This window comes from Pipra filicauda, unplaced genomic scaffold (assembly GCF_003945595.2).
Source record: "Pipra filicauda isolate LSUMZ 115617 unplaced genomic scaffold, ASM394559v2 scaffold21_size4447388_pilon, whole genome shotgun sequence".
Lineage (NCBI taxonomy): Eukaryota > Metazoa > Chordata > Aves > Passeriformes > Pipridae > Pipra > Pipra filicauda.
This window is the reverse complement of record NW_024104332.1, coordinates 768,651-785,353: the sequence shown is the minus strand read 5'-3', so window position 1 is coordinate 785,353 and position 16,703 is coordinate 768,651. Positions and strand designations below refer to the sequence as shown.

General features: G+C 39.2%; 1 protein-coding gene across 3 annotated transcripts in view; it reads left to right on the top strand.

Annotated features, from left to right (window-relative positions):
* The window catches only part of SPAG16 (sperm associated antigen 16), a 380,760-nt gene that overhangs the window by 189,773 nt on the left and 174,284 nt on the right, over positions 1-16,703 (top strand). For all 3 annotated transcript variants that reach the window (XM_027735649.2, XM_027735647.2, XM_039381322.1), the window contains exon 12: positions 8,218-8,403. In XM_027735649.2, coding sequence (XP_027591450.1) covers positions 8,218-8,403 — 186 coding nt within the window. The remainder of the gene's footprint in view (positions 1-8,217; positions 8,404-16,703) is intronic.

The following is a 16,703-nucleotide window of genomic DNA, read 5'->3' as shown; positions in this document are numbered from 1 at the left end:
AGCAGGTGACATGGGATTTGTGTACGGTTGGATACGGCAGCTTCTGTTGCCAGTACTCAGATCAGAAAGGGAAAACTGTTTAAAATGTGGAGGACTTTTTAAGTTGAAACTTGTTTATGAATTACTTGAGTTTGTTGTCTGAAAATTCATGTATGCCATACTGTCACACTTTTTGGTAGTAGGAGCATGTTATATTTAAATTTTTGCAGATGTGAAACAGTCACTCTAGAAGTGCAAAGTAGCCTTAAGGAAGTTTTAATCAAGAAGGTGAACTTCATTAAAACAAAAGATTACTTCTTTTATGATGCCTAGTCCTGGTGTCTGTCTATCCAGAAGCAGTGACAAGTGGTGCTGTGCCAAAAACCTGCCTTATTGTTTTTCCCTGGCTGTCACAGCCAGGCAGCACCGCAGGGGGGAAACAGTTATCCTGGCATGGGTCAATGTGTGAGCATGAAATATGATAAAAAGATCTAGCAATTAAGTAATGTAGAATGAAAAATTACCTGGAGTTTTGCACTTGGCATACTACACATTGACAGTGCTGAAGATTTGCAGCCAACAGCCTTATGTCACAGGTTTTTGCAGGATGGTTGCATTTTTCTTCTCCGACAAAAAACCATGTACCCATGTGCCACCCACCATCTGCTGGTTGCTGTTGTGCTTCCTGGCTTTGGAACTTCTTCCTTGGTTTGTAGAATGTTAGTTTACAATTGATGTTGCATTTTTGAAATTAATTTTTTTCTTTTTTTTTTTTTTTTTTTTTTTTTTTTTTTTTTTTTTTTTTTTTTTTTTTTTTTTGCTCAGCTTTGATGATAAATGAGAAAAGAAAAAGTATTTTTTGTATTTTTACTACTGGGTGTTCCAGCATTCACCTTCTGTATAAATGACATTTAATGTCTATTAATAAAATGAGTAAAATTGGGTTTAAGATTATCCTGGAGGATGAAACATATTACAGTGACTGCATAAAATGGGTCTTAGACACATAGACCATGAGGATAATTACAACAAGGCCCAAAAGAACAGACACCAAAAGAACTATGGGTTTTTAATAAGAAGTGTCACTGTAAATAATTAATGAGTCTCAGAACTCCAACAACAAAACAGTGAACTATATCTCAGGTCTGTTTCAAGGTTACAAAATCTATTAGAAACAAAATCTTTGCTGCTGAGTGTTTTGTTCAAATACAGACTCAGAACATAAGGGTGGCTCCATGTGCCAAATTTTTCTGGACCATTGTCCTGTCCCCAGCAGTGAGTACCAGGGGATGCCTGGGAATGGCTAAGAATAGGAAAGGCATTTCTCAGGTTTTGTCTTAGTACCCTCCTGGACTCTGCCTTTTATTTCCAAGCATCTTGAGCCAGATGCAGTTTCCATGTAATCCTTGGTGTATTCCTCTTGCAGAACTTTGTCCCATCTTTCTTTGTACCCACAGAGACTTGGATCCACATCATCCTTTATAGAGGAACTGTGCCAGTCTCCTGCCCGGTGTGGAAAAAAACACCTGTTGTCTTTTCAACAATTTTAATGGGAACTTTCTTAATAATGTGCTGACCCCAGCATTTTTTAAATTCAGCCCAATTTTCACCTTGTCTGGTGAGAAGAAAATGAGGGGCTGTGACAAATATGCCCCGTGGCAAAGCAGGAGAATAAAGCAGAGTTACAATGACTGCAGAGCTGAACTGATGTTTGGTAATTCCATCCCTTGCATTGTTTTCAGTACCAAAGGAAAAAGGGAGTGTTTAAATACAGCTCTCATAACCAGAGGTGGGACTCCGTTGGTAAGTGTATGCTTTCCTAAGTGTTTTTAATCTTGTTTTCAAGAAAAATGAAGCTTACAAGGATGTATTTCCCCCCCACCCCCATTTCATGTTCCTTATCCCCCTTCCGTGCTCTCTAATGACTTTTAACTTGCAGGCTAATTCTGGCAAAATGAAGACAGAAGTCTGAAGGATCAATCAATTCCTGGTTTATTTATTTAGTCAACAGCTAAGATGATATGAAACGAGGAGGCAAAAGATGCTTCTGTAAGCATTCAGTCTTCATTAGTTCTGTTTTTTGTGGAATAGTTCGGTTTTTCCAGGCATTTCCTTCCTATATCTTTCCTCTTTGACTTAGCATAAAATTTCAGCAAAATTTAAGTAATCTTTAACAGTATTTGCAGTTCTTGCCTTGTACTTTGCTATGTTTAGGGTTTACCTCTGCTGATACTGCAAATAATATAGAAGCTTTTAGGATTTTGGTTTAGAATAATTGCATGAATAGAAGTAAATAAGAGACCTCATTTTTCCAATTAAGCAATTGGAATATTGATTTTTAAAGTGTTTTTCAAGTGCCACGGCAAAAGACCATTAATCCTGTAATGTTGGACTGTATGTTTAAAATTTGTTGTTGTGTTGCTGATGCTTGTGTTGTTTGAGTTCCAGTCAGATGCTGCCTGTTGCTGCAGCTTTTTAGGATGCAAAACTTGAACACAAGCTGTGTTTGATTTAGTGTGTTGCTGTGAGAACAGTTATTTACCAGCACTGTGTGTAAGGCTTTGCTCACCACCTTTTGGTTTAGACTGAAGTTGTCTGAGGAAAGGAGCTGTGTCTCAGTTTATGTACAGAACACTGGCCATGTCCACAGCCCCATATAACTAATATGTATATATAATATATAGTAATATATATATAATATATATTAATATATATATATAATATATATATTAATATATATATATATAATATATAGTTTACATATCACAGAATATGCTGAGGGAATATCCCCACTGGAAGGGACCCACAAGGATCATCAAGTCCAACTCCTGGCCCTGCACAGCACCATCCCCATATATATATGTGTGTGTGTTGATCTCATCAACACATAAATATCTCCAAGGTGGGTGCCAAGAGGATGGTGCCAGACTCTTTTCAGGGGTGCCCAACAACAGGACAAGGAACAATGGCCATAAACTAAAACCCAACAAGCTCCACCTCAACATGAGGAAGAGCTTCTGCACGTTGGGGGTGGCAGAGCACTGGGACAGGCTGCCTAGGGAGGTCATGGAATCTCCCTCTCTGGAGGTTATAATGGATCTAATGACCCAGATGGCTGTATCATTTGTTTTGGCTAAGGCAAAATGACAATCTTTGTAAATTTTGAAGGATGGGACATGTGGTCCTGCTGTGAAGCAGAAGAGCTTTCTAGCTCAGTGTTCCTCAGCAGCTTCACAAGTAACCTGAGCACTCCCCTGGAGCAGCTCGAGGTTCAGATCCAAGTCCATCATCCAGAAATATTTGAGCCAGGTGCAATATTTGAAGCTGCCTTGCCTGTTGGTGTTACAATTGATATATTTGCAGGGGAGCACTACAGGGGTAGCTGTTGCCTTCATTTGAGTGGTATTCCAGAAAGGTGATCAGTCACCTGAAATGTTGTAAAATGACTCTGTGCCAAAGGCTCATGTTGTTGCTGAATATGAGTTTGAATTATTGATATGTCTACAACTTGGGAAGTGTTAATGGAGAGACATCTTGTAGTGAGAACAGTGAAGCTGGAAGAAGCAGGAATGTATAAAGAAAGGAAATATGTGTGTGTGTGTGTGTTTAGAATATGAGGGAGGGAGTATTTAAGGTTTGAGAAGTTGATGTTCCATCCCCTTTTCTGGAATGCAGAATTCATGTTTCCAAAGTTTTTCCTGCTCTAATTGTCTCTGGAAGGGCAGTTCACAGCATCAGTTAGGAATACCTGAAGTCAGCTGAAAGGTAGAACTTGATGTGTATTTAGTATTTTAAAAAATGGTCTATCCATGTTTCATCCCTTCTAGTGCTTTGGTCTGCTAGAAAGTGTAAACAAAAAACCCCCCAAACAGACCAAGCAAGACAGTACAAACCAAACTGGTGGAGTCCACAGAGCACTGCACACAAAAGTGCTGTTACTTTCTTTACAAAAGTACCAAATTTCTAAAAGATGGCAAAGTTATTTGCATGTATGTGAATGTGTTTCAAGTTACAGAAGAAGGTAGGATTTACCTTTTTCTTGTCTCCCAATATGTTGTCTGGTTCGTTGATTTGTTTGTTAAAAAACAATTAAAGTGTTTTATTTTGCTCTGAGTTAGATATACACACTGCACAGGATTAGCTGGAGCTTTCCCTGTTAGTGATCAATCTTAAATTCAAATGGAGATTATATATGTAGCTGCTGGTATATATGAGCTTCTGATGTCATATGATTTGAATCTAAAAATCAGTATGCATTTTGTTTGAAAATCAGTCATGAAATAGAGGACTGTGTGGGTACCACAGACTGTTAAACCGACAGCCTAAATCATTAAAAACCGCTGCTTTTCCTGATATATTTGTTTTTCTCCCCAACGTGATCTTATACAGAACAATAGTACAGTAAAAAAACGTTGGAACTATGGGGAACAAAACATTAGCTCAGAATATAGAGTGTTTCTTTTATCTCCCAGGACCAAAAAAGGCCTCAAATCAGAAAAAGTATGTAATTATTGATCAGCTATTAAGTAGGTAGGATTTTTTTCTAATAGCAGAATTTTGATTTAGATGTCTGACTTGGCTTGACACAGCACTTTTTTGTTCATTATGTGGTTTGAAAACTACTGTGTGGCAAGGATTTCCTCACTGCTGAACAGCCTCAGTGCTAAACCAGCTCTGACAGCCATCATTCCCATGAGTACCATTGGTGCTTCCCAGAAAAGCTGGCATTAATTCCTACATGCTTAACTGCAGAGCCTCAGCAGATGCAACTCCCCTTTCTTTGGTGAAGTGATGCTTTCTTATGCTCAGGGAATGTTGGGGAGCTTCTGTTGCAGGGCTTGGGGCAGTGATGCTTTCTTATGCTCAGGGAATGTTGGGGAGCTTCTGTTGCAGGGCTTGGGGCATCTGGGCCTGCTCTTCCCGAGTATTTTTGACCTTCCTCCCACTATCAGTCTGTCCCTCAAAACTTTTTCCTGTACAAGCTGTGCTTTTGTTTTCAATCCCCCCTTTTTTCTCCTTTGATCTGTAAGGAGTGCTAAACCTCATTTGTTACTCCTTCCCCTATTGCAGATTGCCAAATTGAATCCATTTGAACTGCCTTCCTGCTCATATCTGTTCTCTGAAAGATTTTCATCACTGCCTGGATGGCGTATTCTTGAAATTCAGCCCAAGGAACCAGTGCTTCATGTAGCATTTTGGGGATTATATATTAAAAAATGTATAAGCCATAAATCTCTCCTTGTGATTCACAACAGTGGCAGTACATGTTTCCCTCTGAATCAATTGCAGATTTCATCAGTCCCACTTTATACCTGCCTCCGAATTTGTTTTAAGCTCTTATTTCATAAATGTATAAGGGGTATGATAATTTGTCATTTCTCTAATTTTATCTGTCTCCAGAAGTGAGATCTAGCTTGAGTTATTAAAAGTGCAAGTGTTTCATTAACAAAAGCACATTTATTCCAAGCAGCTTTACAAAATTAGGGTCTCCCCCAAACCCCTACTCAGGCTTCAAACCTTTATGCTCTGGGATACGTGACAAAAGCTTCAGAATTACTCCTGTGCAATATTAAAATTTTTGAGAGATTAATCTCTCAAAGCTTTGTCTTAGGCATGGGGGTGTAACTGCCTTAACGAAGATTATAATGATATTTTCATAAAAATTAGCAGTCTAAACCATAAGTGTTAAAAATAGTCAAAAACTTAGGTAGGTGATCTTTCATAATGTCAAGTTCCCCCCTAAGATCTATCAGGTAAATGATGCACATATTTCAAGCTGTCACAGTAGCTACTTTACCAAGCAATTTGGTGGACATCTACTGGAGAAGGAGGAGAGGAAGAATATAAGAAAGAAGGTTTGACACCACAGGTCCCAGACCCTTGTTTCCCTTCTTTCCCCCCCCCCCCCCTCTTTTTTTCTTATGAACTGCAGCAGTGAACTGAATATCTCAGAGTATATTCTTGCTTGAAGTTTTACGGTAGCGCTTAGAATCAACCCTTGAGCTGTTTTCACTTCCCACACTTTTATATCCAGGGATGTGGGAGAAGGGTTTCTACGGCCTGTGATAGCACCTTTGCCACTATTCAAATAAAACCAGAGTTTATGGGATCCTAAAGGCAAGGTCATCTTACTGACGTTGCTGAGATAGCAGCAGAAATTGGTCTGAAAACCTACAGTTTAAATACTTTTGACCTGTATTTTTGTGTATTATCCGCACACTTTTTTCCTGGTTTTTGTTTTTGTTTATTAAACACGATTGAAAACCTGCAATATTCCTGGGAGGGCTGCATTAACTTTTTTTCCAGTATTTTAAAGGAATTTGGGATGAAGGCGCTCCAGATGGATTGATCTAACTTTTATATTGGGAAGGCTGATAGAAATGATATTAAGAAGCAAAATGACAGGATACCTGGATACATTTACTGCAGTGCAGCCCGGGGGGGTATCAGCATGGCTTTGGAAATTAAGCCTCAGAAATCGGCTGGGGGTTCTCCAAAGGGCTTGCTGAGCATTTGATCAAGGGAGATTCATGAATTTCATACACTTGGATTTGCAGTAAATTCTTCTGGAGGTCGTTTTACAAAAACTCCCCAGGAATCAAAACTGTCCTGAATAAACCGGAAATTTATCTTGTGAATGGAAAAAGTGGTGAAAGGACAGGAATAAAATGTCACTTTCAGAATGGAGAGATGAATTTTTGAGTCCCGTGGGGATCTGTGCTGGGATCTAAGTTAAGACCATCTTGGAAGTTGGGGAAAAGAATGAGGTGGATGAGTTTACTAATTAGCCAGGACAGGAAAAAGGAGCAAGTGAAGAATTACAGGAAAAGATTCCAGTCTCAGCAGGTGACTTGATGGCGAAGTGGCAGATGAAAGTCAATGCAGATGAACACAAAGTAAAAGCACATAAGAAAAAATGGCCCTAATTGTCCATAGATAAGAATGGGTCTAAACTACTTCTCAGTACTGAGGAAAGCAATCCTGGAGCCGCTGTGGTCGGCTTCTTTGTGGTGGGGCCAGAAATGCTGACTGAATTACAAGAGTACAGAATAAACCAGGAAACATTGCTGTGCTGCTGTACCGCTTCCTTGAGTACCTGTTTCTTCAGTTGCAACTGCAAAGGTGCAGAGAGAGATGGTAAATGTGCCCCAAGAGCTGCAATGATGTCTGAGTGAGGAATGAGTCGATAGAGCAGGAATCTTCAGCTTTGCAGTAAAATATAACAGGGCCCTGAAACGCCACAGTTGATACCACATTTAGAGATGGTGGATGTGTAGTAGATGTTTACTTTTAATCACAGTACTAGAATTAGAAGCATCAAGTGAAATGGAGTAAGGTATTTAAGACCCCAAAATAGCTTTTCACACAATGCGTAATTAAATTCTGGAATTCATTGACATAAGAGATTGTGGGTGCCAAAAGTTTGCATATGTTCAAAAATCAATTACTCGTGGGGAAAAAAGCTCCATGGATGTGCTTGTTAAGCACAGAGAAATCCTGAGCCACGGGCTGGGAGAGTTTAACAAGGGTATCACTCCACATACTTGTTTTTATTATTTTCTTGTAATTAAGAATCCTCTACTAGTTGTTATAGAACATGTTACAGGTGAACTTTTAGTCTGAAGCCATATGTTCATGCTTAAAGGAAACAGAATTACACTTATCTGAAGATTTGGTCAAAAAATCTGAATTAAACTCTGTATTTTTCATTCATGTAATATATCAATGACCCCAAGAGATAGTGAATGTGTTAAAGTGTTTATGCTGAGTTAGAAGAAACAAAATTGGGATGCTTTTAATAATAATTTACATGTAGAAAGGTATGAATTTGGGAAATAAGAAAATATTCTTCCCTGAATCTGTCTTATTCTGTTTTGAAAGCAGTTCTCTGGGCTTACTTATTTTATTGATAAACCCTAGTGATAAACAGACTACAAAAGGTAGGAAAGTAATTTTTGGAAGCTGTGTTCACTTTCCTGTGGGAGATAGCTCCTTCCTATCTCCTTTCCTTGTCTTTTGATAGTATATTTAATAAGCGACCGCTTCATCTGTGACGTGTCAGAAAACCGCGTCAAGTAAAAACAAGAATGTTTTCAAACACGATTTTTGTTTGTATGTATTTTAACATAACATCAATTGCTAGTTAAGCTGTCTTTCTAAACAGAGGTAAATTATTTTGCTGTGTCCCTTGAGAACATCTTCACCTCTACCCTTGCTGAAAGCTGTTTCTATTCCCAGCGGCACCCAGCTGGTGACGTCGAGCGGGGACACCACGGTGCGGATCTGGGACCTCTCGCGGCGCGGGTGCATCCTGACCCTGAAGGGACACGCCCGCGCTGTCCACGGCTGCTCCTGGCATTCCCGGGGGGACTTCGTGGCCTCCGCCTCCATGGACAGCACCAGCAAAATCTGGGATGTTAACAGGTAGGGAGCTCCTGGAGAGGCTGTGCTGGGTAATTGATAACTTCGCTTAATAACCACGGGTTTGTGTTTCAGCTCGATTTAGCATCGATTGGTGGAGTTCACTTGGAGAACACAGATAAATTAAAGAGAGGGCTGGAAAAAACAGACTTTGATGTGGTTTACCAGATAAAGGCTTTACTAAACAGGGAGATGGGAAGGATTTCAGATAGTGCCAAAATACAAATATTTGCTTTTACTTGGCATCTGTTGTTCTGCGGTGTTGTTTTTTTTTTTTAAGGTAAGAGCTTTGTGGAACTTAAATATATAATTTAAATAAGTAACTGACTAAAACTTTGAGTAAGTTTTCTGTGTAGTATTTCTAGCTCCTAAGTATGCAACACACTTTAAGGTTGGCCAAGTGGAAATATAAAGTCACTATATGTGTTTCAGCAAGGTCACTCCTGATTAATAAACCAATGTATACCTTTTTATTATCCGGGCAAATGCATTTTTATGAAGGTGCTTGTAGAATATTAGTATATTCCTGCTTACCAGTTAATTATTAGTTCCTGAACTTTCTTCAATTATATTCAGTTTTGGTTAACTTACAACTTAAAGAAATGGAATGGAATTTTTTTTTTCCAAACTGCATCTTCTCAACTCCTGAATTACTTGGGAGTGGTATAACTGGCACCACTGTACTGTACTAGGTCTGATTTTTAACAACTGAATGTCATCAGTCCACAGAGAAGTTTCCAGTCTTACAGGTCTTTTCCCTGGTTCTTTTATTATCCAGCCCTAATGTTTTTTTTCCATTTGCTATTGGTCTTTTTTTTTCTTTTGCATTTGCACGAGATGAAATAGTCCTTCAAGCTTGTTGGCCACTGCAGGGAAAGAAACTTCACAGAAAAAGCAAGGAAGAATTTCTTCTTTCGTTCCTTTTCCTAAATCCCTCTTAGTCTGCTGCAATTGCAGGGAGCCTTGAGTTGAGATTTTCCAAACTGTTGTAATTCACCCAGACTTTTTGGAGAGCTGATTAAAACTCTGTCAGGATCAGATTTCCAGTCTTGCTTTAAGATTGTGAATTGAGGAAGCATTAAATACTATTCAAAACTTTTTTTTCAAAATGGAATAACAAATCTACCCTTTTGTGAATTATTCCAAGTTATTTTGGCTGAGAGCAGTTACTTAAAATGAAAGCTTGAAGCACATATTCAACTTTTATAAAACACAGACAAACCAGTTAAAGTTTGGCAAAGTTCAAGACAGCTGAGAAGTGGGTTTTATAACAGAAATTGTCAGCCAGTTCTGATAACAGATGATGCCTCCACCATTTACTATCAGTAATAAGAATTAATGGTCAGTGTTTTCCTTAGAACTGGAAACACCAGAAATCTAATGTATTGTTGTCTCTTAACCTGTTGCAGTAATTTAATGCCTTAATCATCTTTTATGGCATATTCATGACCTTTAAGAAATAATGGCAAGAATTGCTTTAATTTTATGTCAGAATGGTTTTGAATTTGCATAGACAGAGGTTTTGTTTAGACATTTTAAAATATCTTCTCTAGCAAGGAGGCTTTTGTAGTCAGAGGAATCAAAGCAAACCTTCACCGCCAACCCATGCCTCCCCCTCACAGTCATCAGCAACTCTCATTTTCTACCTCCAGTCTATCAGATCTGCATTTTGCATTTGAATTAAGAGAGTAAGGACACAGCCATGATGTGAAAGGCTAGTTATAGGCACAGAATTATTGCAGCCTGAAGTCATGCAGAAATCTCAGTGGCTAAAGGCAGCAGGAGGTGACAAAAAATGTGGCACAGTCTGATTAAAATAGGAGTATTCAGAGTACGGAACAAAAAAGCCTCACTGGGAGTCGTCACTGGTGGGCTTTCAGTCTGCTCCCAGTAAAAACTCGTGTTGGGTTATGTTCCATTACCTCAGTCCAAAAGCCAGTTGAGTTCTGTTTAGCTGATCTGTTGAGATGAATCTGTAGGATGTGCTGTAGGAGTGTACATGGTATATGCACTTAGTACAGAACAAGTACGGTGGGAACATGAGATACTCTTGAAGGGCTTCTGTAAAAGGGATTTGATGACAAGACGTGGTTGTTTCAGGTTTAAGACATCCTGCCTGGAGACCTGACTCCAGAACAGTCAGCTGCAACTGGGCCTTATGCCCATGTTGGCTAATTCAAGTGAAAATCAGCCCGTGAAGAATATATGGCCTGATTTGGAAATAAGGGAAAATTACTGAGATTAATGACGCTCAGATCCTCCACTGGATTGTTAATTTACTGGTGCTTATATATGGAGATGCTCTGCAAAAGAACCTGCAGTGAATTTTGCCTTGGCAGTACTAATTGGCTGAGTTTGGCAGCACTGAGCCCAGCTGATTCCCGGGGTGTCTCCTGTGAACCCGTTCCGTGCCTGGAGCTCTCCGATCCAGATGAGGCCAGCTGTGCTGGGTACCAGTAAATGTGCATCTCCTCCGGACTCCTGCAGACTGGGGGTGTACAGCAGCTCAGGAGGGTGGAGCAAGCTTTCCACAAGGGTTTATGATGCCTAGGAAGTTATTTTTCCTCTCATCCCCACAGAATATGTGCTTATCCAGTTGTCATCTGCAGTGTTCTCCCTCTCCAGGTGTCTGCCAGCTGACACGAGCTCTGAACAGGGGACAGAGCACAGGATAGCATATTTGCAGGAGGATAATAATCAGTGATCACAGTTAATCTAGTGATTTTACTCTTTCCACTGACAAGGAATTAAGATTTTATAAAGGAGAGCTGTTTCTCTTCCTTAATATTACATATTTGGATGGATGCCTGCTTTCAAATTGGATAGTCCTGGAAAGCAGAAGGTTGTAGGGGGGGGAAAGCAAGATGAATATCAAAGCTATCACTGCCACCTTTCTGAAAGAGCTATGTTGTAAATAAATGCTACAAATAAAAGTGCATCCATTTCTGTAATGGGTGGCAGTTGTCTTTTTATTTCCAGGCTTTGAAAAAAACCCCTTTTATACATTAGAAGCATACTTTTCTATCTATAAATGTTGCTTTTGAAAAATATATAGCATTCTCTGTAGTTGTAAATTTGGTATCAAGAAATTGGGGAGGCTGTTTGCTATCTTTTAGCACCAAAACCCAAAGTGCAACTTTCACAATCATCACAAGATGCAACATCTCTTAAATTGAAAAAGGTTGCCAACAGTTTCAATAAATTACGTAATTCTTTGGCAATGATAAGAAAATTCTGCCTACTAAATATTTGTTTTCTTAGAAGGTGAAACTACATCTGGTCTTTTTATTATTTTCTTTTGCTATGGGTAATATTCACAAATGTTTTTCTTTTGTGTGTCAATCACACATCAAGGCACAGGTGACATTCCTGACGGGAGGATAACATCAGGGTAGCTTTGTAGTTAACCTCGTTGTTCTCCTGGACAACTTATGTGCCTTCTGTTTAAAGAGACAATCTGAGTTTAACAAACAAAACAGAAAACAAACAAACATCCAAGCACCTTCCTTCTTCCTGGAAGAGACAGGCACAGGCTGAGACACAACCATGATCCAAGTTACTGAAGGATTTGAGGGAGTCTGAGTTCTGGTGTTGGAATGTCTTGATGCTTTCTGCTGGGAGAGTTGGCCACTGCGAAAGGACATTGAAAGCAAGTGGCATAACACTGGGGAGGCGAGGGCAGGGAAGGAAGAGAACTAAGAAGATAACTAATGTACCTGCTATGGTTAGAAAAACTATAAAAAACCCAAAACAAACCAGCAAAACAGAGACATATCTGCTCTTCTTGAAGTTAGCCCAACTGCTTAATGGTTATGGGAATCAACCTGAACCTGAAGCCGGGGAAGAAAGGAAGAGGCTTCTAATTTGGGAGAGGATTTTATCCAGGAGCACAGGTCAGGTTGCAGACACAGAGCCAGCTGTGTTCATAGCTCAGCAGGCAGCTCCAGGGCTGTTTTCTCAGGCTGTAAATTCAGGACTGTCAAAGTCATTTTGGCAGGATTAATTTCAATTATCCGATGGTAAATATCATCAGAGATTTACAGCCTGATCTCTGATATGCAAATCAAGCTGAGCATCATGTATCTCCTGTAAACACAGGCAGTTGTTTAGTTTTGCAAACATATGCTGTACACTGTATGTTAAATGCAAACATTGTTATTTATGCTTTGAGCTTAAGAAATTATTTGCAGCAAAGTCAGAACATTTAGAATTTTTTTCCTCCAGTTGATCCATTATACAGTCATTAGACCAGTTCTTCATTTTTGCCTACTTTCTTTCAATAGTGCAAAATACAGGAAATTAGGCCACAGAGAAGTGCAATTGTGCTGTCCTGTAACAGACCTCAGGGTGAAGAAATGTTTGTGAATTGGAGCTGTTGCTGCTTTCTGTTTGCTCTTTTATAATCCATCACTTATTTGTTTTCCTTTTCATTCAACATGACAATTTTTATGTGGTTCCTGGAAGTTTCTCCCGTAATCAAATTATATTTTAAAATTCTAAAATATGGATTTACATCAATCTTCAGTCATTACTAGTATCCGTTAGTGGATTTGTTCAGGTGCAAATTTTAAAAGTAACTAATCTGTCATGATTACTGTTAATTATCCTGCACAACCCCTAAGATAGTATCTTGTTAGTAAGGCATTAATATAGTCTCTTATTTATATACACGAAAATAATTGTTGACACCTTTTGCTTTTCTACAACAAGACTTGGAATATTCACTTCTTTACCAAAATGTCATATATATATATGACATTAATTCCTAGTTTGTTTGAATAATTCCTTCTTTTCTCTTAAACCTCCACTAAAATTCTGTCATAACTTCTCTCCATTCGGTAACTGCTGTTTATAGTTTTGTTTCTTCTCACAAGAAGCATTTTAATTTTGGGAAATTTAGGGTTAGTGCTTACTTTGAAGACGTCAAGGAGGGATGGAATTTGTTTCATGAGAAGCCCCTCCTCAGCTCTAGCTTTCCTTGGAATGATACCATCAATGATGGTACTGCACGTTTACTTCAATACACATCTTGGTCGCGGGTAGTGCAAAACATGCTGAAGTTTATTTTAAGCTGCTGTTGTAGTTTGGGGTGGATTTTTTTTTGCTTCATTCTCAATGAAGTAATTATTTAATGTTGCTTGAGTTGCCAAGTTGACTAGTCAAGCCATTTGCCTTGTACCATCAGAGCAGTGTGAAAAGGCTGGAGTTCAGCCTGGCTTCTCCTGGCATCCTTGACACTCATACTCTGATTCTTTTTCTCCCTTTCCCCTTATGCAATGGACAGCTTTTAAATGAATATTTACTATCAGATGTGTAGTCATTTTTCACCATGCCAAAGGCATCCATACCAGGATCCTGTAACATCTCCTTGGAGGAAACTTATACAAGAATGGAGCTATGCTTTCACATTTGGAATTGGAATGAGGGTGTGTAACCAGCCCTTGTCCAAATACCCCTTTTCAGGTGACACTTGTCTGACTCACTTCTCGGTGGGACAGAAGCCACAAGCTCTTCTGGCCACATACCATGTTTAATTGATTCCAGTAAAAGTGAAGCTAATCTATTTTCAGAAAAGACAAATGTCCTCCAGGAAATTAGAAGGCAAGTAGAAGAACTCAGAGGAAATGTGGCAGGACCATCTTTGGGTAGTTTGTAATGTGTCTCCTGACAGCACAGCAGGAAATGCTTGCCATTTTGATAAAGGAGAATTCCCTTTGGAATCCTCTGAGGAGTGCTGGAGAGACAAGCTGCTATTAATCCCTCAAATCCAAACGAGGCCCATGCCCAAGTCTCCACATTTATAAGTATGCTGCGGTTCCATAACACATTTTTCAGGACCGAGAAAATCTAAAACCTGGTCGTTGTAATTCCCAGAGAGCCAATTGTAAAAATCAATTTGAAGATGTGAATTATCAGGGAAAAAAATGATATCCAAAGCATAGGTATTCAGTTAAGGGGAAAATAGAGCTAAATACTGAAAAAGAGGAATCTTAAAGTACAAAACTTTACAGGAAGTGTAGCTTGAATGCTGTGTTGTAAACTTGAAATTTAGTCGTGTTAGAGTTCGTATGAGACAACAGGGGACAGTAATGAGAAATATTTAATATGGTCACAGATTTATAGTCAAAAAAGCCAGGGAAATCTTACCTAATTCCCATGGAATGCCTGAACTGGGCAAGTCATACCATTGTCGACTTTTGGTGAAACTAAACAAAGAGGTGAAGGGTTTTACTCGAGCCCATAGGGTGAGTTACAGCTGAAGCCATCAGTAAAACTTTCTATTCTTTGGTAACATTAAAAAAATGTCAAAATTAGTTGTCTTCAAATGTTCCTACTGGGTGAGAAGAATAGGATTTTCAGTAGTAATGTAGATTCATGAGAAACAGATGTTTCTGTGATTATTAATCACGTTGTTAAATGTGACAGGAGCTGTGTAGCTTCTGCTGAAATGTTTGTACTGGTGGCCCTTGGCTGCAGGTCTGGATAAATCCATGTTCTCTGTGGCTTTTGCAAGAACTGTCCATGGCAATTTAGCCTGTACATAACAAGCATATTTGAATTTCTTAGTGGTTAGAGGGATTTTTTTTTTTAATCCTAAGAATATTATGACTTTTTTTCCAAAAGCATTGAATAGACAGAAATATAAGTGCTTTGCTTTCTGGTTTCTGCTACTGGTCTTGAACTGCACAGCACAGTTTTTGATTAATGGAGAGGGAAGAAAAAAAAATCAAGTTACTACTTTATTTTTTTAAAACTAAAGTGATGAATGGAGCTACTTTCTAAAGTAGCTCCATTAGGAGTCCTGTAGGTATTTCTAGTAGGCTTACCTGAACTCTACAATTGTTATCTACATAAGATTTCCATCTTCTTTTATGGAAAGATAGTGGAGAAAGTTGCACTTGATTGACATGAAAGGATGTATCCCTTTCTTATCTCAGAAATTTCCTTGTTTGATAATTTTAACATCTAATATGGCTTGGAAAAACAGATGTAATTGGGGATTTTATGTTCTAGTTGTCCTCTGAAAGCCCAGGGCTGCACAGATTTCCTAAATTATGTCTAGTTGGCTGAGAGATTCCCCTTGGACAGCAGTTGCTTTATTTAAGTGCTGAGGTAGTGTGACCTGGAAGTTGGACAGTTTTTTGGTTTACCTCACTTATCAAAGTGCCTCCCAGATTCCCTGCCAGCTAATTCGGGAGCAGGAGGAATGATGAAGGTAATGCTTAGGCTTCCTTCCATCAAATCCCAACCGGAGCAGCAGGCTCAGCAGGCAGCTCAAATCCCAACCTCAGCAGGCAGGTGCAGAAAGCTCAGTCCACTCGGATCATGTGTGATGTAGGAGTCTCAGGTCTTGGATTTTTCCCTCTTTGACAAGGTGCAAGTTGAATTCCTTGTCTTATTTGCAAGTGTGCAGGTACTGTAACTATGGCTCCTGCAGAATGTTATTCAGATCTTCACAGGGTGTTTCCACTGCCCTACATTCAGTATTCAAATGCAGAGGATCAGCACTGTAGACATGCAGCACAATTCAAGTCATAGTATAGTTTTTCACTCCAAATCCAGGCTCGTTATCTTCTCTTCCCTTCATGCTACAGTCACTCATTACTGGCAGGCTTTTCTTTCCCTCACCTGCTCTCCTAGAAATAGTCTTACAGTATCTCAACCAAACCAAAACCGAATTGTACCACCAGAGTAATTCGTACAGCAGTGAGAGCTGTCAAACATTATTACAGAATTCAGGGAAGACAACAGTTCATTAAAATGATGTATTTCTGTCATCACAACCATATCCTGTCAGTACCAGTTAGTGCAACTATTACACACACAGTCTGTGATCCATGTTAAAGTGCAGCACTGTTACCCAAAATCACAGTGTGCTGCAGCACAAGTGATTGCAGGTTGTTCCCCTGTTTGTGTCCCCAGTGAATTAACCAGAACAGGAATACATCTTACTACTCACAAGCAGCACTACTCTGACAGGCATATGGTGAATGGTGAACTGTTTGTAGCTGCTGATGTCTTCTGGTTTGAAATCAAATTAATTGGTCATTTGATTTCAAAAGTCTGCTGTAATGGATGCCTTGATATATGTAAATTCCTGTTTCTTGAATTCTTGTCCCCTGGCTCCAGGCAGTCTTCAGAGATGTGTGTGTGTGAGATGCTTTTGGCATGTCTTTTTCTTTTTTCTTCCTTTTTTATAAAAAGAATTTTTTAAAAGGTTCAGATGTTAGACAAAACCTTGTATTGAGAGATTCTTCCCTCTCCCCAAATGCTGTAACTCTGGTTGTCTGGCATGTGTATCC